Source organism: Arachis hypogaea, chromosome 12 (assembly GCF_003086295.3).
Source record: "Arachis hypogaea cultivar Tifrunner chromosome 12, arahy.Tifrunner.gnm2.J5K5, whole genome shotgun sequence".
NCBI lineage: Eukaryota > Viridiplantae > Streptophyta > Magnoliopsida > Fabales > Fabaceae > Arachis > Arachis hypogaea.
The window spans coordinates 107419556-107441995 of NC_092047.1; the positions used below are offsets into that span (position 1 = coordinate 107419556).

A 22440-nucleotide genomic window follows, 5' to 3' on the forward strand; every position below is an offset into this window, starting at 1 on the left:
TAATAGTGTATCAAAAACTATAATGTCTTGTTTAAGCAGAATGAGTACATTAGGTAATGGAATTCCTAAAAAGTTATATACCAACATAATCCACAAAATACTAGTCTGATTAATAAAGAAAAAGATAGAAATATTGATCAACTTCCAGCCTCGTCGCGACATCGAACCTGCAGTATTGTTATTGTGACTGGCTCAATTGAGATGACCTCGAACACCCCAACACCTCCAGGCTTGAAGTCAGGGTTGTTCGTGTTCCATCTTCCTCTGGCTCTGAAATTTCACCAATTTGTTTATGTGAATCGCCTCCCAGCACATCAATTGCAGGCACATTTGATTCCACATCCTTAATCCAACTCATCAGCTTGTTATGAACATCAAGGGAGACAATATTCTTGCTGCTGAGTAACCTTATCAAATCCTCTGCCTCCTCCATATCTCCATTAAATTTCAAGTACTGAAAAATGGCAGCTAAGGAGTCCAGTAGTGGCCTCCACTTACACCCCACTTCACAGATAGAAACTGCCTCTTTCATACATCGAACAGCCATCGAAAAATTTCTTTGTGGAATATATCCAAGCAAGAGCCCTGACCAAGTCCATAAATTTGGCTTTCCTCCCTTCATGATTGTCCTATTAACAATGGCTTCAGCTTCTTCCATATTGCCCTTTCTGCTGTAAGCTGCTATCATCATGTTTGGAATAATGAAATTTCTGAAATACCGGTTTCTAGATTCCCACTCCTCAAAGATACTCTTCGCATGTTCAATGTCATCCAACTTGAGAAATGAACTTATTACAGGTTCAGAGTATCCTTTCTCAGACATCTAAAATGTCACCATCATCACGCATTGGCCATCCAAGAGAAAAGCAATCAGGTGACCTGCAACACAGTGCACAAAATAAATAAATCAAATAAATTCAATAACAACCAAGGTTCGGAAAATCGGACCGGTCATCAAACCGCTCTAGCTACTGGTTTATTGGTTCACTGGTCTAACCGGTTTAACTGGTGGTTCAACTGAAAAAACCGTTTTAAAATAAAAAAATAAATAAATTATAAATAAACATTCTAAAATATAATTATAGTATAATATAAATATTAAAATAATTTTCAAATTTAAAAACTACATTAAATGTCATCAATCAAATTCATATACTCTTATTAATATACAAACTCAAGTTAAATAGTATAAAGAAATATTAAATATTAAATGTCAACATAAAGATTTATCAATCATCAAAACCTCAAGATGTTCTTGTGAGTTTCTTTTTTTTTTCTGAGAAAGACAAGGTTTCCCCTTGTCCAAAGCACCAGCGACTAATATTCACCTTAGACAATTCTGGAACATGAGTAAGCTCTTCACCTCTATGATCCTATCATTAGTCTTTTGGTTCAACTTGTGTAGCCGAATAATTTGGCTGCAGGATTTAAATTATCGGGTAGCCCTTTCTTATTGTGCAGCGAAAGCTCTTGTTGAGATGCATAACTGGAAGGACTTGTTAGAGAATGACCAAGTATGTTGCTTTCTTTTTTCCCATTGCTCCTTTCTCAAATCTTACCTTACTCATCATTTGATATCTTTTGCTTTCAGCTGCAAATAGAGCAGAGGCAAGGTCGAGTATTCAAAGGATGGAACAAAGGGAAAATATACTTCCCCCCCACATACAAGTATTCAAACAACTCAGGCAGGTATGCAGGAGATGGAAGACATTCAAAACAAAAGAGAACTCCAGCATGGTAGTGTTCTTAGTTCTTACCACCATCACCTGTATCAATCAGAGAAGTCGTTAATGGAAATACAAAACAATCAAAATAATGCATGCTTTTTTTCTCAAGGTGTGATAGAATCTTATGGCATGGGAGAGGTCTTCACCAATTATCTTACGTTCGTGGGGAGTCAAGATTCTCTGATCATAGACCTGTGTAGAGCATATTCTCAGCAGAAGTTGATCAAAGAAGCTCTAGTGGCCAAAATATTTCAGCAAAACTAGCATTCAACATTCCAAAACCAGCAAAACCAGCAACTACAAAACATTAAAATCTGCCTACAGCATTAAGCATTTAGCACATTATGAAACATTCCAAAACACTAAATCTTCACCCAGCAAAACCAACAACTACAAAACAAAGCCATTAGCAAATTTGAACAAAAAAAGTAGGAGCCATCAGCAACTAGTAAACCATATAACAAACTAACAGAGCCATCAGTAAACTAACAGAGCAATCGAGCCATTGAGCAATTCAGCCATATCTGCCTCAGGCATTCAGCCATTCAAGTATTCAAATACAAAGTAGAATTCAACCATTCAAATACAAGTATTCATCAACATTCTAAGAAATTAGGCATTCTAGAATCACTGAATCAGAATTCAAATACAAGTATTCATCAACATTAGGCGTTCTGGAATCACTGAATCAGAACCATACATTCTAACATAGACGATGAAACAGAGGAGACACTCACCTGGGTGTTGACGAAGCGAAGACCAGCGACGGTGCTGACGACGAGCTGAGACGAGAGGCCAGACGAAGCGGCGGTGCTGATGACGAGCTGAGAGGCCAGGCGACGGCGGTGGCGATGACGAGCTGAGAACCCCGGCGGTGGCTACTGCGCTGGGATTTCGGAATGCTAGGGTTCACTGTGAGAGTGTGAGTGTGAGACTGAGATGAGTGAATGGGGGAAGAAAGGGGGGTTCTCGAGTGGTGGCGATGACGAGCTGAGTACCCTGACGACGGCGGTGGCTACTGGGCTGGGATTTGGGAAGCTAGGGTTCACTACTTCACTGTGAGGGTGTGAGACTGAGAAGAGTGAATGGGCATGAGGGAAGAAAGGGGGGGTTCTCGAGTGGTAACCGGGTTGGGGTTACTTTTTTTTTTTTACAACTAAAAACGGTGTCGTTCTCCTGTTTTATAAAAACCGGCCGGTCACCGGTCCGGCCCAACCGACCGGTTCACCGGTTTTCTCCCAATTTTTCCCCAACGGTTATTAAAGGAGGACCGGACCGTTTACATCGCCGGTTCGCAGTTAAACCAGTCGAACCGGCCAGTCCGGTCCGGTTTTCAGAACCTTGATAACAACTGATGAAACGGACCAAAAAATCAATTCAAAGATAAAATAAAAAAAGGAAACAAACCAGAAATACTCATTTAGATCATCATAGTTGCACCATGCTGCGTGAGGAGCGGTTCCATTTCTGCTCCTCTTGGCTTCCTGTATTAATTAACTGGATTACTAAGGGCGTAGTGACCTAGAGAATATAAGTACTTGACTATTGCAATGTCTTCGATAAAACAAAAGCATACCGTGTCTATTACTCGGTAGAGGGGAGTTATAACCTTGCGTAGAAATGCCTCTTCATCACCACCATAAGAAGGCTTGATATTTTCACCCGTAACAATGCTGACATTTCCAGCCATTATACCGTGTAGTTCATATGCCATCTGAAGTTAGAATTGGCCATTATTAGACAGGTACGTGCCATGTTTAGAGGCTCAGGTTTAGGGTGTAGTCTTATATGAGAATTAGCAAGCAGCAGAATCAAATGCTTTCTCTGATTCCTGACGTTGTCCCTCTGCACACAAATTTACCATATGCAATAAAAATTTAAGCAGATTATACAAAAAAAATGTAATGAATAATAAATCATTCTCCTCTAGCATTGTGTGTTGGTCAAAATACATGCCTGGAAACTAAACATGGCTTTAAGCCAATCAAGCAAGTCTAGGTCTCCTGTTCTCTGTCTTTGTTGCTCGAAAGAACTAGGCCAGTTCAAGCCTTATGTGTTCCATAGCGCAGAAACAGCAGCTTGAATCTAATAAGGAAAGAAAGTCCAAGAACTCAGTGCAATCCAAATAAAACACAGATAATCAACAACAAAACTTCACTACCAACAGAAGCAATACCTCTTCAAGTTGCATAATGGGTAGAGTATCTTTTCTCAGACATCCAAAATGATACCTACAAACACAGTTCATTTTCACAAAGATCTCAAAACTCAACCCAGAAAAACATAGTATCTTACTATCTTATAACATTTGAATCGCACTTTACAGCTAGATCATGATTCAACCTAAAGTTCGAATAAATAATATTTTTATTAATTAATTAAGGACTAAGTAGTAATTAATTATTGAATATGGAAGAATCAAAACACAACACACAAGACTTGAATGAATGCTCTAATCTGAATAAAGCCTAGAAACCAACAAAGAGATCAGACTATAATTTTGAGCTACTTGAATGTTTAAGAAATTAGATTCTAAACTTCAAAGTAAGCACAAAAAAACAAAGAAACATGAGTGATAGAAAATTAAGAATTTAAAAACCCTAAATTGAGGAAAAATGTGAAAAGATGTAAAAAGACCTAATATGCACTGATGGATGGACTTGGCCATGCCGGACTTGAAGACGAGAATATGGAGGCGGCCCTCGAGGAAGTTCTCGACAGTGAGAGAGAGAGAGGATGTAATCGAGCTTGTTCTGCGTCTCGTCGAGGAGGTCGTAATGGAACATCCTCAGAGGCTTGGGCGTTGCGACCAGATCTGGAGAGGTGATGAACTGCGGTGGCGACGGCAACGACGACGGCGAGGCGAGCTCTCTCTCCTCTCTAAATCTCTCTGTTTTGCTCTTCTCTCAGATCTCCTCAGCCAGCGGCACTGAGTCCACACCCAAACTGTGCTCCGAGTGCTTCACATCCGCCGGAACAAAAGCAGAACAAGCGGCAGAACTTGCTGGGGAAGATGACGCAGCGATGACATCGTGCGGATTTGACGCGCTATAGTGAGAGGGAGCTGGCCTTGCGCTTCAGAGCTCCGGCACGGTGGCACGTTGGTGTAGGCTCAGATGCGGGTGAGTCGGTGGTGGTGGAAGGAGTTGGCGATGCGGCATCGCGGTGTTTCTCCCCATTGGAATCGAAAAAATTCTGATCAGGGTTTTGGAATCCAATCACTCGATCTCTTCCACCATGGTGCGACGTTGGTGCTTTTTGGTAATAAAAAATTTTAAATTTTTTTTAAATTTCTCTCAACCGTTATTCTGCTTTATTTGTGAACCAACCTATATATTTTTGATTATTTAAGTTTATAACCTGGTCCTTCAAGCTCCAGATTATTCTTTTCCCACCGAAGAAAGTTCCTATATTCTATATTAGTTAGACCTTATTTTTAACTTTGACATTAACGGTTTGAGTTTAATTTCAATAAGATCAAAAGTAAAAAGGGTATAGACGTATAGTGATAATTGTTTTTGGTCAGAAATAATTTGCTGAAAGATGTAATACATATAGCATTTTCGTATCAACACACCCAAAAAAGGTGCAATATAATCTATAAAGGTCCACCATATATAATTCCATAAATGTATGCCTACTATATGAATAGTAATTAATCATTATGAATTTGATCAAAAACCAAACAGATTATTAGAATTTTATCAAATCCCAATCTAACTTTTTGTTAATATTTATATCGAGTAAACACTAACAAAACATCATTTTTTATTGTTTTTTTTATTATTTAGCAATGATTTTTAACGTTGCTAAATTTTTTGTAAGAGTTAAAAAAAATCGTTAAAACATAAAAATAACCATCGCAAAAAATGTTGTTTTATTATGACGTTTATTCGCTACAAATATTTCGTGACAGTTCAAAAAATGTCGCTGATTTGAGTGTCGCCAGACGCCATAAAATTTAGTGACGATAGACAACTATTGGTAGCACCATCGCTAAGTTGTTTATGATAGTTTTATGTGTATAAAATTGTCGCTAATTTATAATACTTATTCGATGATATTTTCAATTATATTTAGCGATTATTTGGAACCGTCACTCAATTATTAGTTTCTATGATAATTTTTTACTATATTTAGCATAAATTTAAACTATCACAGTCTCTCTATAAAGTCAGATTTTTCATTTTTAAATGCATGTTGGGGTTCAAAATTGCCACAATTTCTCGAGTATTAGATTTTTTTTTAGTTATTACATAAATAATTTTCATTATAAATAATAATTTATTATATGAATACAAATACTATAATATCAAAGATTTTCTTCTTAAAAATAGAATTCCACAGAAATACTAACATTGTATTTCAAAATATAATATATGTAGCAAGTTTTCCGTAGTCATAATCCTACAAAATCATAAATTCAAATAACAATTTTTAGCATGTTTTCCAAATATATAAATTCAAATAACATAATTTTAACATAGAAAGTTAACAATAATTTTAATCATAAAACTTCTTAAGTGTTAGATAATCTATTTTGTTGAGGATTATGACTAATAGAAAAACATCATCTTGATTATTTGCAATGGTAATTCAAAATCTATAACATAACATTGAAAATATAAAAATATATATTTTAGAATAAAATAAAAGACAACAAAATATATCTTTGGCAACTTTAGTTTTTACATGACAATATAAGTATAACCATACAAAGAAACCATAAAACAACAAGTGGGGAGAGAAAAAAGTGGGAAAGAAGATAAAAAAGATAAATTAAATGAAAAAATTGTTTACATGAAATAGTTAGCTTGCACATTTTGATTATATCAATATTTAGCTAATGCAGAAACAAACTTTTAGATTTTTAGACAATAAATAAAATGTGTTATATTATCAAGCCTTAAACTTTAAGTCAATTTTTCTACCATCAATTTTTTCCAAGAATATAGAGCTATGCAATAATATGCATCTAAAAGCATCCACATGAATTGGTATTTGTGTAAGATTTGCCTATTTCATATTAATCAAACACCCACTATGAATTTTCATGAGTGAATTCCAACTTTGGCATGAAGAGAGAGAGCCTCCACTAAAGCAATGAATTGAATTCTTTCAAACAACTCGGTAACCATTTTAACTTTACCACAATGCAAAAAGATTGGTTAGGTACTAAGATTCAATATATGCTAATACAGCCAATAAGACAGGACATCCTATAACAAAAGTTAGCTTTGTTGGTTTATACATCATAGACCAAATTAGGATTATTATCTAGGTTAATCATGAAGAAATTGAAAAAATAAATGAATTGACAAAAATTAGGATTATTATCTAGGTTAATCATGAAGAAATTAAAAAAACAAATGAATTGGCAAAAAGCATCTGAAGATATTATCTAATAATATAAAAAAAGTTTGGCAAGATCAAAGAATATTAGAATATATATTTATAACACACTTGATAAGTTAGTTACATTGCAGTTGTAATTAGTTATATTGTTTATGGCTTGTAAGTTAATTATTGAACCATTGTATAGCTAGCTAGCAAGCAAGCAAACTTATCATTAGACATTCCATAAAAATAAAACATATAGTAGTATGCTATAGGAAACTACCAACTCAAATAGCTAATTATTGATAATAGAAATCAAGAGTTGTAGAGTGTGAAGCATATTGTTGTGTGGTGTCGTGTGAGTTAATTGTATGGTGGCGGATCTGGGGAACTCACGGCGGCGACGAAGGGGAGCAGTTCCGCGGCCAGGTTTTTGAAGGAGCAATAGAAAGTAACTAACTAACTAACTGCATAACAGATTTTTCCATACATCCATTAACTAACTCTAACTAACCTACAACTAATTCTAGCTAACTTTTGTCCTTACCATGCATTTACACCCCCTTCAAACTAATGAGTGGTTTTAAAATCACTTTGAGTTTGAACTTTAGCTTATCGAATGTGGCAGTTAAAAGTGGTTTATCTTATAATGCAAGACTGTATTACCAAAAGAGTTTTATTAGCCATATAATTGATGTCATATATTTGAATACTGGCCTTCTAGTTATGTTTTCTTATGGATGCTACAGCACTATAATTCTCTTTGTATTTACTGTTTTACAAAATAAAAAATAATAGAAAAATAGAGTTTGACGAATATAGGGATTTTAACAAGTTGGACAAGGCACTTGTTCGAGTTGTTACCCTGGACTGGTAAGGTAAATAAAAAATATTGTGACTCCTTGGTAATGCACGAACCAGCGGTTGGGGTACGTACAAGGAGCTCTAATGCTAAAATCAAGAGATGTAGGAGTAGAATATGTGTAACTTGGTAGTAATCCTCACTTGGAGGCATTTAGGTACAGTTTGTTTGAAACCATTTAACATGAGAAAAGAATTCTATTTCTTTTAAAAAAAGAATTCATTTCTATTTGAAATTCAATTTCATGATTTGAAATAACTATAATATATTAATGGAATAGAATTTAAGTTTAAAGAGTGTGAGAGTTAATTTGGAAATCAGGCCCTTTTTTGTCTGATTTATAAATGAAGGAAAAATGAGAATTGAAATTCTCAAAGAAATTCAAATCATTCATTTTTAGTTGTTCTAAAGCAAGAACCAGAATTCAACTCTCGAGTGAATTCTAATTCCTAGCATTCCAAACAAGCAATGTTTGTTTTTAGAAAATGGAACTTAAGAATTGAGACTTAGTATTATGTTTAGTGGTCAAAAACTAAAATTTTAGTTTAGAGACATAAAATTTTAGTCCTTTCAGTCTTTTCAGAAAGTGAAAACAGAAAAAACTAAAATTTATAGAATTAGAAACTAAAATTTTAATAACATTTTTTTAAAAATACTCTTATTTAATATTTTAAATTCTAAATTTACCTCCCAATTTTCATATTTATCTTAAACCAAACATGATACTTAAACGTAACTAAATCCGGTATATTTTATACTAAACACAATATAAATATTTAATTTAATCTTAGTCTCTCTCTATCTTTAATTTTTAATCTGTATCTCTTTGTTTCAGTCCCTTCCAAAATATAAAAGGCAAGTGGTTGAGTAGAGAGATGCCCCATAGTTGATCTGGCTAGTGAGAAGCCTCTAACATGCTTTCTAAGTCGAATCGGATACATGTCAATCACTTCGAAATAAGACCCAATTTATGTGAACCGAATAGTAATTTTTTTATTTGGACAAATAATAGTTAAGATTATTTGAGCCTCAATCGGCTAGAGTATCTCTTAGACTCTTATTGGGCCTCCCCGTGTCACAGGCATGTGATGATAACATCAAATGGGCTTTGAGCCTTTCTCTGTTGGAATGTCTGAACTGCAATAATGTACATAATCACATGTTTGGTCATTTTTAAATTGATCAGCTGCCTTGGACAAGAATGTTACTCAAGGTTCCATAAAACACACCTTTTGCAAAATAAACCAACATTACCAAAAACTTACATAGTTAATATTACGATTTGATTTTCATAGTCACTAATAATAATGTGATCATATCATCATAGTAATAACGTTATTGTTGCTTAGAGCCATCTATCCTTAAATATAATATATTAATAAGAAGAACAAGTTTGTATTCAACACTTAAACTTACAAGCTAATATAGTATTCAAAATGTGTCATGCATAAACTTATCATCAACGGAATTGGAAATGAAACAAAATTGACATAAACTTAGCTTGCCGTAATTCAAAATCAGAAGTGAACCAATAATTTGTCTCCTACTTGGTTTAAGTTATGAGATAAAAAAAAAAAAAGCCAGAGATTGTGAGACAATAAAAGCGAGTTTCTAAGGCAATAATTGTTTCATGTCTATGTTTATTAGAGACATGGACACAATAACACATGTTTATTGTTTAATTACTGAGATATAAATTTTCAAAGACACGTATACACAAATGGACACAATAAACATTTATTTAGTCTTTCTAAAAAAAATTGAGATACCAAAGAATGAATATGGACACTAACTTTTGTATTTTTTAGTTAATGTCTTTGCAACCAAATAAATCTAATATTAAATTATTCTTTTATGTTTATATCTTTATGTATATTTATGTCTATGTCTCAATTTTGAGACACCAACACCGAACTCTTTCTTTAAACATCTTTTTGTCCTTGAGTACTTTTTTTTTCTTAGCATAGTAACCAAATGTTAGAGGGAAAAAATGAGATAAATAAAGTAATAAATAAACTCCAACTACTATATATATATCCATTGTTTTAAATTGTGTATCGCACATCTGCTAATATATGGTCACAGTAATGTGAATAATAGTTAAGATATTAATAAATATTCCGTTACATATTAAATTATCTATCGATTTAAAACTCTAACTCGATCCTATATTCACTTCGTCCTATTACGTCGGTGCAAAACATAATGTTCTTTCACCAAAAAACTATCCTATATAGTTCTTAGGTGTATAATATCAAGCATTGACCCTTGTTCTATCCTTCAATGCTCAAAGCCAAATGTTTTAGTTGATGAGGATTATTGAAGAAATGTTTATCTCTATATATATGTATAGCTTCACAATTCTCCATATCCATCAAAAGTATAATAAACACAAATAATTCATAGACAAAATGAAGAATAACTTTGGTTCAAAGGCATCATTCTTACTACTATGTTTTCTTCTCATAACAAACTACTTGTATTCTTCTAGGGCACAACAATGTCGCCCTAGTGGCAGAATTGAAGGGAAAAAGCCCCCTCCAGGGCAATGCAACCAAGAAAACGATTCGGATTGTTGTAAACAAGGAAAGATGTACACAACATATGAATGTTCGCCACAGGTGACTACTCACACGAAGGCATATCTCACCCTTAATAGTTTCGAGAAGGACGGAGACGGTGGTGGCCCTTCAGAGTGCGACAACCAGTATCATTCAGATGACACGCCGGTTGTCGCACTCTCGACCGGATGGTTCAACCACAAGAGTAGGTGTCACAAGAAGATCACCATTCATGGGAATGGAAGAAGTGTTGAGGCAATGGTGGTCGATGAGTGTGACTCAACCATGGGTTGTGATGCTGACCATGATTACCAACCACCTTGCCCTAACAACATTGTTGATGCATCAAAGGCTGTGTGGGAAGCCTTAGGTGTCCCTAAGGATAATTGGGGTGGACTTGAAATTACATGGTCTGAATAATCCAATGCTTAATTTTATATATTAATATATATAATCATATAGTACTATGTTATATGTGGATATATATGTCCATTAGTCTACCTTTTTTCTGTGTGTGACGTATTATATGTGTGTATGTAAATATGTTCATTCTTGTAATCTTGTAATTGCCTTTATGCATAATTTATACATTTTATAGTATGATATTGGGTAGATATAAACTTGTATATATATGTTGCCGTCAATTATATTTTAACTAGAACTATATTGTATTAATAAATAATCAAAGTTTGAAATTGCTAGAGTATTAACCTATTAATAGGGATATATATTATATAGTCACTTTATATTATACTATATATAGAATACACTGGCAGATCTTCTCTTTGAAAACGGGCCATCCCAAATATTTTATAAAAAATTAGTAGTCTTAATTATAAAATAAAATCAGTTCAATTGGTTAAACTTTTCTATTCTTAATTTAATTAAACCATGTTTTATTCCTACTCTCAATACTCACTCAATTTTTTTTCACTGTAAACTTTCGGCTGAAAATTGAACGGATTTGTGCACAAACAAAATAGAGACTACCCCTTCTCATCATAATAAGCTTTTAACACACAAACATAATAAAGTCCCAATGTAATCATAATAATTAGAGGTCTAGCTCACTGCTGACAAACAGGTTAGTATAAAGTGGAATAAGTATTTTTCATCATTTTAATTTAATGTTATTTTATATTTTATTAGTTTTTATTATTTTTTTTATATTTTTCACTTTTTTAATTATTTTTTTACAGACAACAACAAACACAAAAGATAGTGGCGGTTTTTTTTGCAATTAATGACGGTTTTAAACCACCACAGAATCTAATTCCAGTAGATAATAAACTATTCTAGTTTGTGGCACCGGCAGTTGATTTTGTGGTAGATAATTTGGTGGCGGGTCAAACCCGCCTTGATATGCATTTGTCAGGATTGACACATGTTTCCTGGTGTGCAAACCGTCGTAATTTTAGGACTTTTTCCAATTTTTGAAAGTTTGTAAACTTTTTTTTGACGATTTTAAAACTGTTGCTAATTTCAGTACAAAGTGTTGCAAAAAAATTGTTTTGTTTTAAAAATTGCTGGTTTTTTTTTTTAAATATCATACATATATTTTTTGGCGCTTTTTAGAATTCTTTTAAATATTACAAATCTCATTATTTTTCATCTCAAAATCTAAATTGGCGGAAAAAACAAAAAAGTTCAACTGCGAAATAAATTAATATATTTATAAAAATATCAATAAAGTAAATCTCTTGTTAAGAGTTGCATAGTCAAATTTAAAAAAATGTTTGCTTTAAACCAAAAGAACTTCAGTCTTAATATCTATTTTTCGTTTTGTCCTTCCATAAAATTCATCCCTGCAGCGATGTTTAATGGCAGCTCCTCACCCTGCCATTGAAATAGATATCTCAGAGCACCCTCCGTTGCCTGCCTCTCTTTCTTCTCTACTGCAACTTCATCCTCCACCGCCTTCCTTTCAACTTCTCGACTTTCAACTCTGCTTGTACTTCAAGCAGCTTCTTTTGGGTATCCTCTATTTGAACTCCGGTACCCGGCAGATGCGAATTCAAACTGAAGAGTTAACTAGGAGTCGGTCCAAAATCCACGCCATGTACTCTTCCTGGTTTCTCTTTTCCGAGAGCTTGAGCAAGTCGTAGTAAGTGCACGGAAGACCGTGCAAAATTTTAAGTGAGGGGAAGTCGTTCGACCGAATAGGCATTTTTTGGGTGAAAAGTTCTAATCGTAAACACTTTCACATTTTATTTTTTCTATTTTTACTATGTCTTTTAGAATTCTTAGTTGCATTTTTCTTGGTTTGTATATATTTTAGAGCTTTAATTGCATTTTTCTTAGTTTATTGCATTTTTTTTCATATATACATATATATAATAAGCTTAGTCAAAATAATAAAATTTTTCAAGAAATTTATCTATAGAGCATCTCAATTGATTTGAGTTGAAAACTTTTCATTCAACTTGCTTGAACAATAATTGTGGAACATAGTTTTAGAGTTTTAGAGTTAGAACACACAACCTTGTGAGTTTTGAGCCTTAATGTGTGACTGCATCATATTAACTACTGTAACACCCTACCACACAAAACTTTACGCTTAAGTCGTAAAACAGAGGTGATGTGGTATTACGACCTCTAAAATAAAATAAGTACATATAATAGTAGAAGAGTTATAATATACTAGGAGCCTTGAAGGATAGGGGAAATAAAAATCGCGAGATAAAAGCGCAACGCTCAAGGAACGAGTTAACTTGCATGCTAAGAAAACCGTAACTGTCAAACATAAGATAACAGAAGTAGGAATAGAGTGCCAAAGATACAAAATAACAAGCTCCTAACTCAGCATGCGAAGTCAAGACTGGCCGGAGAATATTTACACATATATACATACATATCCAAAACCCAAAAGTACATACACACAATCCTGCCTCTCCATAAACCTCTAAGAGGATCAAAAAGGACAAGTTATAAGGAGAGAAAGCTAAGTACATATATATACATCACTGTACAACAAAACTATACAACAACACTATCCAGTAACCCCTCCGCTTTAAGAGTCCAGACGCCTAACGAGATGGCTCCCGACCTGCATCTGAAAAACAACAACATAGTATGGAATGAGAACCGGAGGTTCTCAGTATGGTAAAGGTGCCACACACATAATATATAAGGTCCTGGGAATGCCAGAGGCAATCCTAGAACGCCGACACTCAGATTGTAGAGCTTAAAGTATTAAACAGAAGCCATAAAAGGTGGTTTCCTAAAAATATTTAATCCTAACTTAACTTAACCTTAAATCTAAGTCCTATACTGCCATTCCTCCATACCTCCAATTCCATCATGCATTTTCACAGACAAATAAACAGATAAAGGCAAACACAAGAAAGTTACAACTACTGCAGGTAACAAATACACATTTAGCATGGCAAATACAGATAGGCACACCCAATTAGAGCACAAGCAAGTAATTCAAGTAATATGCATATGATGCATGCCTGTCCTATGGCTGATGAGGCTCATCTGTCGGTTATCCAGCCAACCCGACAAGTTTGAATTGTCCTTAGACTGTCCCCCGACGTGCATCCCCAAGAGTCTATGCATAGATTTTTCTCAAATAATCAATATTGCTCAATGGGGGTAACATTCCCGGGAATTTATATAGTGCCCGGTCACACTTACGTCGTAGAGTCAACAGAGTATCGAGTTTTCAACCTGGTACACGTGGTGGCAAGCCACGGCACTTAATCCAGGGAATCTCGTATCTCAGATTATTCAAATTCATAAGCCATATAAATAATTCAATTATAATTTCTCAACATCCACATCATTCTCAATTGCATCTCATTCATCATCATACATTAAACATATTCAATCCTTATCCTTCATTATCACACCTCCCATTCCGTCCATCAATAGTTTCAATTCAAAACATAATTCATTCTTTTCTAAGAATCAAACTTCAAACTTAAAACATACTCACTTTCTTAATAACTCAAAATCAAACCATATAACATTTAAAATCTAATCTCTTTTAAATAATCATCTAAACAAAATCTCTATTTTTTTATAAAATTTCGGCAGCATCTCCTCTAAAACTCGGACTTTGCCACCCTTTTCGGGTCCAAACCTGCTTTCTTTTCAATTCAACATACCCTTCCTCATCATCATAACAGTCACCACAATAAATCTACTTTAGATTAACAATTATATTCATACAATATTCAAATCCAACAACCAAAATTCAACTAAGGATCATAGTTCACTAACCCTAGGCTTCTAACACATAATATCTCAAATCAATAATTCACCAAATCATTAGCACTAAACCAACCATGTTCATCAACAATAACATTCACCATCCAAGATTAATAACTAATTATCCAATAAACTTCAACCAAATATATTCATCAACAAATTACTAAACATTAAACATACACCTGCATTCCAACTTATCCTATGGCCGTCTAGCCTAAGTTTTCACAGAACATTATATATTAAATGCAAGAAACCTAAACCATACCTTAGCCGATTTCCACGTAACGACCAAAGCTATTTATTCAAAACCAAGACAGCCCCTCAAAACTCAACTAATCCGCTTCCTCCAAGTTCCAGTATTCACAATTTCAAGCTCCAATTATTTATTTACAACCTAATACACATTTATAACACATATATACCCAATTTAATACTCAAAGCTCAAATTAAATGAAATTAAAATGGAATTATGATTTTCTCACCTTACCCAAGCTTCACATAAGCAAGAGTGAACATTTTTCTCAAGCTAATTGGATCCTAAAACATCAAAGAGTAAAGAAATTTAATACCTCCACTTAATTTCCCAAAAATTGGGGAAGAAGAGGCTGAGAATAAAAGAATGATTTACCTATGAAATTGTTCCGGTAGAAATGTAGAGCTCAACGTGGTGGACGCGTGGTCACAAACGGTGCGGCGATCGGAGCTCGGACGGAGGAGTTACGGCAAATTGAATTTACCGTAAGGGTTGGAAACGTTCTTCGTTTCTCTCTTCCCCTAAATGTGTTTCACGCTGCCTCTGCTGAATGGGGAAGAAGAGAGGCTTGGATTCATTAAATGCTGGGCCGGTTGGGCCCACGGGCCCGGTTTGGGCCCGGTTCAACTGGTTCGGCCCGTTCGGTCTAATTTTGGACCGATTTTTTTGAAATTGGTGTCAAAATTCTCGTTTCGACGAGCTCTATCCAATTTAATATAATATTCACATTTCTAATCCTCCTTATTAAAAACTAATTTATTGACTAATTATTTACTAATTTAACCGGGGTTTACATTCTACCCACCTAATAAAGAATTTTGCCCTCAAAATTCAAATCTAATTACCTGAAAAGAGATGTGGGTAGTTCTTTCGCATATCTGATTCGAGTTCCCAAGTATGTTCCTCGATACCAGCTCGACTCCAAGCTACTTTTACCAATGATACTTCCTTTCCGCGTAATCATTTAATATTAGTATCATCAATTCTCACTGGAATTACTGGAAGTGTTAGATCTTCTCTCACTTGGATTGGTTCTGGTTCTAGAACATGACTTGCATCAGGAGTATACTTCCGAAGCTGTGATACATGAAATACATCGTGCAAATTCGAAAGGTATGGCGGTAAGGCAATTCTATAAGCCACTGGTCTAATTCTCTTCAAAATCTCAAACGGTCCAATATAACGGGGATTCAGTTGCTTAGTCTTAAAAGCTCTTCCCACTCCAGTGGTTGGTGTTACTTTCAGAAAAACATGTTCTCCTTCCTCAAATTCCAAAGGCTTTCGCCTCTGATCAGCATAACTTTTCTTGCGGCTCTGGGCTATAAGCATTCGATTACGAATCTTCTTTATCTGCTCAGTCGTTTCAGCTATCATCTCAGGCCCTAATAAACTCTTTTCTCCAGTTTCATACCAACACAACGGAGACTGACATTTCCTGCCATACAGAGCCTCATATGGAGCCATTCCGATGCTCGCATGATAGCTATTATTATAAGCAAACTCTACTAATGGCATATACCGGTCCCAGCTTACCGGCTGGTCCAAAACACAAGCCTTTAGCATATCCTCCAAGGTCTGAATAGTTATTTCTGACTGACCATCTGTCTGAGGGTTATACGCAGTACTCAAGCTCAACTGAGTCCCAAATGCACGCTGAAAAGCTCCCCAGAACCTTGATGTAAAACGGGGATCTCTATCAGATATAATAGTAGAGGGCACACCATGTAACCTGACAATCTCTTTGATATACATTCGAGCCAATTCCTCCATTGTGCAACTTATTCGGATAGGAAGAAAGTGAGCTGATTTTGTTAGTCGATCTACAACCACCCAAATAGCGTCATAACCTGATCGGGTTCTAGGCAACCCTATCACAAAATCCATTGCGATACTCTCCCATTTCCATTGTGGAATCTCTAAAGGCTGAAGGGTCCCTGATGGTCTCTGATGCTCAATCTTAACCTTCTGACACGTTAAACATTTAGATACATGCAATGCCACATCATTCTTCATACCTGACCACCAGAACATCGCTTTCAGATCCTGATACATTTTAGTGCTCCCTGGGTGAATTGAAAACCCGCTCTTGTGAGCTTCCTTCAAGATACGTTGTCGTAGGTCTCCAACATCAGGCACAATAATCCGGTTCTTGAACCTCCATAAACCATCATGACCTTCTGATATTCTCCACTGTTTTCCCTGTTCAACTGCTGGTAATACCTTACGTAACGCTTCACTATCTTGATGAGCCTTCAGAAGTTCTGATTTAAAATCACTAGAAATTTGCAACTGACTCAAACACAGGATTCCAGATTCTTCTCTAACTCCCAAATTCAAACCTTGGAATGCCTTCAGTAACTCTTCCTCCCGTAGCATCATCCAAGCTGCATATAAAGACTTCCGACTCAAAGCGTCCGCTACAACATTCGCTTTTCCTGGATGATAATTCAATTCAAAATCATAATCTTTCAGAAGTTCCATCCATCTCCTCTGACGCATATTCAATTCTTTCTGCTCAAAAAGATACTTCAAACTCTTATGGTCTGAGAAAACATGAAACTTAACACCATAGAGATAGTGCCTCCAAATCTTTAAAGTAAACACAACAGCAGCAAGTTCTAAATCATGTGTCGGGTAGTTCATCTCATGCGGCCTTAACTGCCGTGAGGCGTATGCTACAACATTCTGGTGCTGCATCAGAACACACCCTAACCCTTTCAGAGATGCATCACAATACACTTCAAACGGTTCACTTGGTTCAGGTAATACCAATACAGGTGCAGTAGTCAACCTGTGCTTCAATGCCTGGAAACTCTCTTCACATTCCGGAGTCCAGATAAAAGGTGTATCCTTCCTAGTCAACTTAGTTAAAGGTAAGGCGAGCTGTGAAAATCCCTTAATGAATCTGCGATAATACCCTGCCAAACCTTAGAAACTCCTGATCTCTGTCGCTGAAGTTGGTCGCTCCCAATTCATCACTGCTTCCACCTTAGCAGGATCCACAGCTATCCCCTGCTTACTCACCACATGGCCGAGAAACTTCACTTCACTCTTCCAGAACTCATATTTAGATAGCTTAGCATATAACTTCCTGTCTCTCAGAATTTGCAGCACAGTTCGCAAGTGATCAGCATGCTCCTCTTCAGTCTTAGAATAAACAAGAATGTCATCAATGAAAACAATAACAAACTTGTCCAGATACGGTCGGAAAATCCTGTTCATATAATCCATAAATACTGCCGGGGCATTAGTTAACCCAAAAGACATCACTGTATACTCATAATGACCATAACGCGTCCTGAAAGCAGTTTTCAGAATATCCTCGTCTCTAATCCTTATTTGATGATACCCAGATTGCAGGTCAATCTTAGAAAACACACCGGCACCCTGTAGCTGATCTATTAGATCATCAATTCTAAGCAACGGATATTTATTCTTCACAGTGATCTTATTCAATTGCCGATAATCGACACACAGCCGCATACTCCCATCCTTCTTCTTTACCAGTAACACTGGCGCTCTCCACGGAGAAACACTTGGATAAAATGCTTACCCAACAGATCTTCCAGCTGAGCCTTCAGTTCAGCCATTTCTAAAGGCGACATCCTATAAGGAGTAATTGAAATTGGACCGGATCCAGGTACCAACTCAATTGCAAATTCAACCTCTCGGTTAGGTGGAAATTCATTAATATCATCCGGAAACACATCTGAAAATTCACATACAACCGGAATCTGCTCTAAACTCTGATCATCACCTGATACTCCCGTAGTTAATAACATAATACCCTGACATTCGGTTCCAGAACAGTTTACTATCATAGAGTCTAAATAGTAATTATTCACCACAACAGGTGCTTCTGACCCTTCCAGCATAAACTGTACTGACTTCTCAGAACAATCAAGCAAAACATGGTTCTTAAATAACCAATCTCCCGACTATCACAGCGTCACCTGCCTGCAGGATACATCGTGTCCCCTGTCACCAATACTGAGCCTCACCTTGCAGTTGATAAGTTCCAAATTCAACCCATTGCTCCTCAGGAACCTGTTGGGCCTGCAACAACCGTTCCATAGCTTGAATCCAATTATCTGTGTTAGTGGGATTTGAAGTTCTCCTGAAAGTCGGAGGGTGAACTTTCAGAAATATAGCAAGTGTCATAGGACCATCCTCATCATTATTATTCCCGTAATTACCCTGATTTATCTTATTATCCAGTGCCTCGGCTATTGCCTGCATAGCTACAACCATATTTCCCAGAGTAGCCATAAAGTCTACTGGATCATTCCCTACCGGGCTAGGAGTAACGATGCCTATCCTACCTCTACCTCGCCCGCGACCGCATCTGCGAGTCGACATCTGGTCCTTATACACACTAAACAAGTGATATTAAGTTGATCAGTCTTAATATCACAGGTCTAATGCTTTAAGTTCCAAATGCATGCTCACAAACATTTATGCCATATATATCAATCAGATATCCTAATAGCACATAAACACATATACAGAGAATGCACAGAAGCACAATCAGTCCGTCTTTCAGGCTCTATAGGAACGAACTGCTCTGATACCATTAATGTAACACCCTACCACACAAAGCTTTACGCTTAAGTCGTAAAACAGAGGTGATGTGGTATTACGACCTCTAAAATAAAATAAGTACATATAATAGCAGAAGAGTTATAATATACTAGGAGCCTTGAAGGATAGGGGAAATAAAAATCGCGAGATAAAAGCGCAACGCTCAAGGAACGAGTTAACTTGCATGCTAAGAAAACCGTAACTGTCAAACATAAGATAACAGAAGTAGGAATAGAGTGCCAAAGATACAAAATAACAAGCTCCTAACTCAGCCTGCGAAGTCAAGACTGGCCGGAGAATATTTACACATATATACATACATATCCAAAACCCAAAAGTACATACACACAATCCTGCCTCTCCATAAACCTCTAAGAGGATCAAAAAGGACAAGTTATAAGGAGAGAAAGCTAAGTACATATATATACATCACTGTACAACAAAACTATACAACAACACTATCCAGTAACCCCTCCGCTTTAAGAGTCCAGACGCCTAATGAGATGGCTCCCGACCTGCATATGAAAAATAACAACATAGTATGGAATGAGAACCGGAGGTTCTCAGTATGGTAAAGGTGCCACACACATAATATATAAGGTCCTGGGATTGCCAGAGGCAATCCTAGAACGCCGACACTCAGATTGTAGAGCTTAAAGTATTAAACAGAAGCCATAAAAGGTGGTTTCCTAAAAATATTTAATCCTAACTTAACTTAACCTTAAATCTAAGTCCTATACTGCCATTCTTCCATACCTCCAATTCCATCATGCATTTTCACAGACAAATAAACAGATAAAGGCAAACACAAGAAAGTTACAACTACTGCAGGTAACAAATACACATTTAGCATGGCAAATACAGATAGGCACACCCAATTAGAGCACAAGCAAGTAATTCAAGTAATATGCATATGATGCATGCCTGTCCTATGACTGATGAGGCTCATCTGTCGGTTATCCAGCCAACCCGACAAGTCTGAATTGTCCTTAGACTGTCCCCCGACGTGCATCCCCAAGAGTCTATGCATAGATTTTTCTCAAATAATCAATATTGCTCAATGGGGGTAACATTCCCGGGAATTTATATAGTGCCCGGTCACACTTACGTCGTAGAGTCAACAGAGTATCGAGTTTTCAACCTGGTACACGTGGTGGCAAGCCACGGCACTTAATCCAGGGAATCTCGTATCTCAGATTATTCAAATTCATAAGCCATATAAATAATTCAATTATAATTCCTCAACATCCACATCATTCTCAATTGCATCTCATTCATCATCATACATTAAACATATTCAATCCTTATCCTTCATTATCACACCTCCCATTCCGTCCATCAATAGTTTCAATTCAAAACATAATTCATTCTTTTCTAAGAATCAAACTTCAAACTTAAAACATACTCACTTTCTTAATAACTCAAAATCAAACCATATAACATTTAAAATCTAAATCTCTTTTAAATAATCATCTAAACAAAATCTCTAATTTTTTATAAAATTTCGGCAGCATCTCCTCTAAAACTCGGACTTTGCCACCCTTTTCGGGTCCAAACCTGCTTTCTTTTCAATTCAACATACCCTTCCTCATCATCATAACAGTCACCACAATAAATCTACTTCAGATTTTCAATTATATTCATACAATATTCAAATCCAACAACCAAAATTCAACTAAGGATCATAGTTCACTAACCCTAGGCTTCTAACACATAATATCTCAAATCAATAATTCACCAAATCATTAGCACTAAACCAACCATGTTCATCAACAATAACATTCACCATCCAAGATTAATAACTAATTATCCAATAAACTTCAACCAAATATATTCATCAACAAATTTCTAAACATTAAACATACACCTGCATTTCAACTTATCCTATGGCCATCTAGCCTAAGTTTTCACAGAACATTATATATTAAATGCAAGAAACCTAAACCATACCTTAGCCGATTTCCACGTAACGACCAAAGCTATTTATTCAAAACCAAGACAGCCCCTCAAAACTCAACTAATCCGCTTCCTCCAAGTTCCAGTATTCACAATTTCAAGCTCCAATTATTTATTTACAACCTAATACACATTTATAACACATATATACCCAATTTAATACTCAAAGCTCAAATTAAATGAAATTAAAATGGAATTATGATTTTCTCACCTTACCCAAGCTTCACATAAGCAAGAGTGAATGTTTTTCTCAAGCTAATTGGATCCTAAAACATCAAAGAGTAAAGAAATTTAATACCTCCACTTAATTTCCCAAAAATTGGGGAAGAAGAGGCTGAGAATAAAAGAATGATTTACCTATGAAATTGTTCCGGTAGAAATGTAGAGCTCAACGCGGTGGACGCGTGGTCACAAACGGTGCGGCGATCGGAGCTCGGACGGAGGAGTTACGGCAAATTGAATTTACCGTAAGGGTTGGAAACGTTCTTCGTTTCTCTCTTCCCCTAAATGTGTTTCACGCTGCCTCTGCTGAATGGGGAAGAAGAGAGGCTTGGATTCATTAAATGCTGGGCCGGTTGGGCCCAGTTCAACCGGTTCGGTCCGTTCGGTCTAATTTTGGACCGATTTTTTCGAAATTGGTGTCAAAATTCTCGTTTCGACGAGCTCTATCCTAATTTAATATAATATTCATATTTCTAATCCTCCTTATTAAAAACTAATTTATTGACTAATTATTTACTAATTTAACCGGGGTTTACAACTACTATTTTTATTCTTGTGTGTTATTCTCTTTCTATGATTGTAATTTTTGATTTGTTTGATTCTTTATTTCCATTATTTAGTGTATGAATGCAGTTATGTGATTGAGACCATTATTTCATTGTAGCTCACTTACCCATATAGCCTTACCATTTCATCTACCTTTGTTAACCAACTTTGAGCCTTATT

General features: G+C 35.8%; 2 protein-coding genes and 1 long non-coding RNA gene across 3 annotated transcripts; 1 reads left to right on the forward strand and 2 right to left on the reverse strand.

Moving 5' to 3' along the window:
* Positions 1 to 178: 178 nt before the first annotated feature.
* On the reverse strand, positions 179 to 823 carry LOC112730478 (pentatricopeptide repeat-containing protein At2g20710, mitochondrial-like). Its single transcript, XM_025780560.1, has one exon. It carries the CDS (start codon positions 821 to 823, stop codon positions 179 to 181), a length of 645 nt encoding a protein of 214 aa, XP_025636345.1.
* A 9514-nt stretch (positions 824 to 10337) lies between these two features.
* LOC112729384 (kiwellin-1) lies at positions 10338 to 10907 on the forward strand. Its single transcript, XM_029290443.2, has one exon. The coding sequence runs from the start codon at positions 10338 to 10340 to the stop codon at positions 10905 to 10907; it is 570 nt and encodes a 189-aa protein (XP_029146276.1).
* A 2260-nt stretch (positions 10908 to 13167) lies between these two features.
* Positions 13168 to 15507, reverse strand: LOC140177112 (uncharacterized). The gene is made up of 4 exons (XR_011868861.1): positions 15331 to 15507; positions 15185 to 15239; positions 14968 to 15096; positions 13168 to 13539 (listed from the first exon to the last, which is right to left on the reverse strand). It is a non-coding gene; the product is annotated as an uncharacterized lncRNA (long non-coding RNA).
* Between the last annotated feature and the right edge of the window lie 6933 nt (positions 15508 to 22440).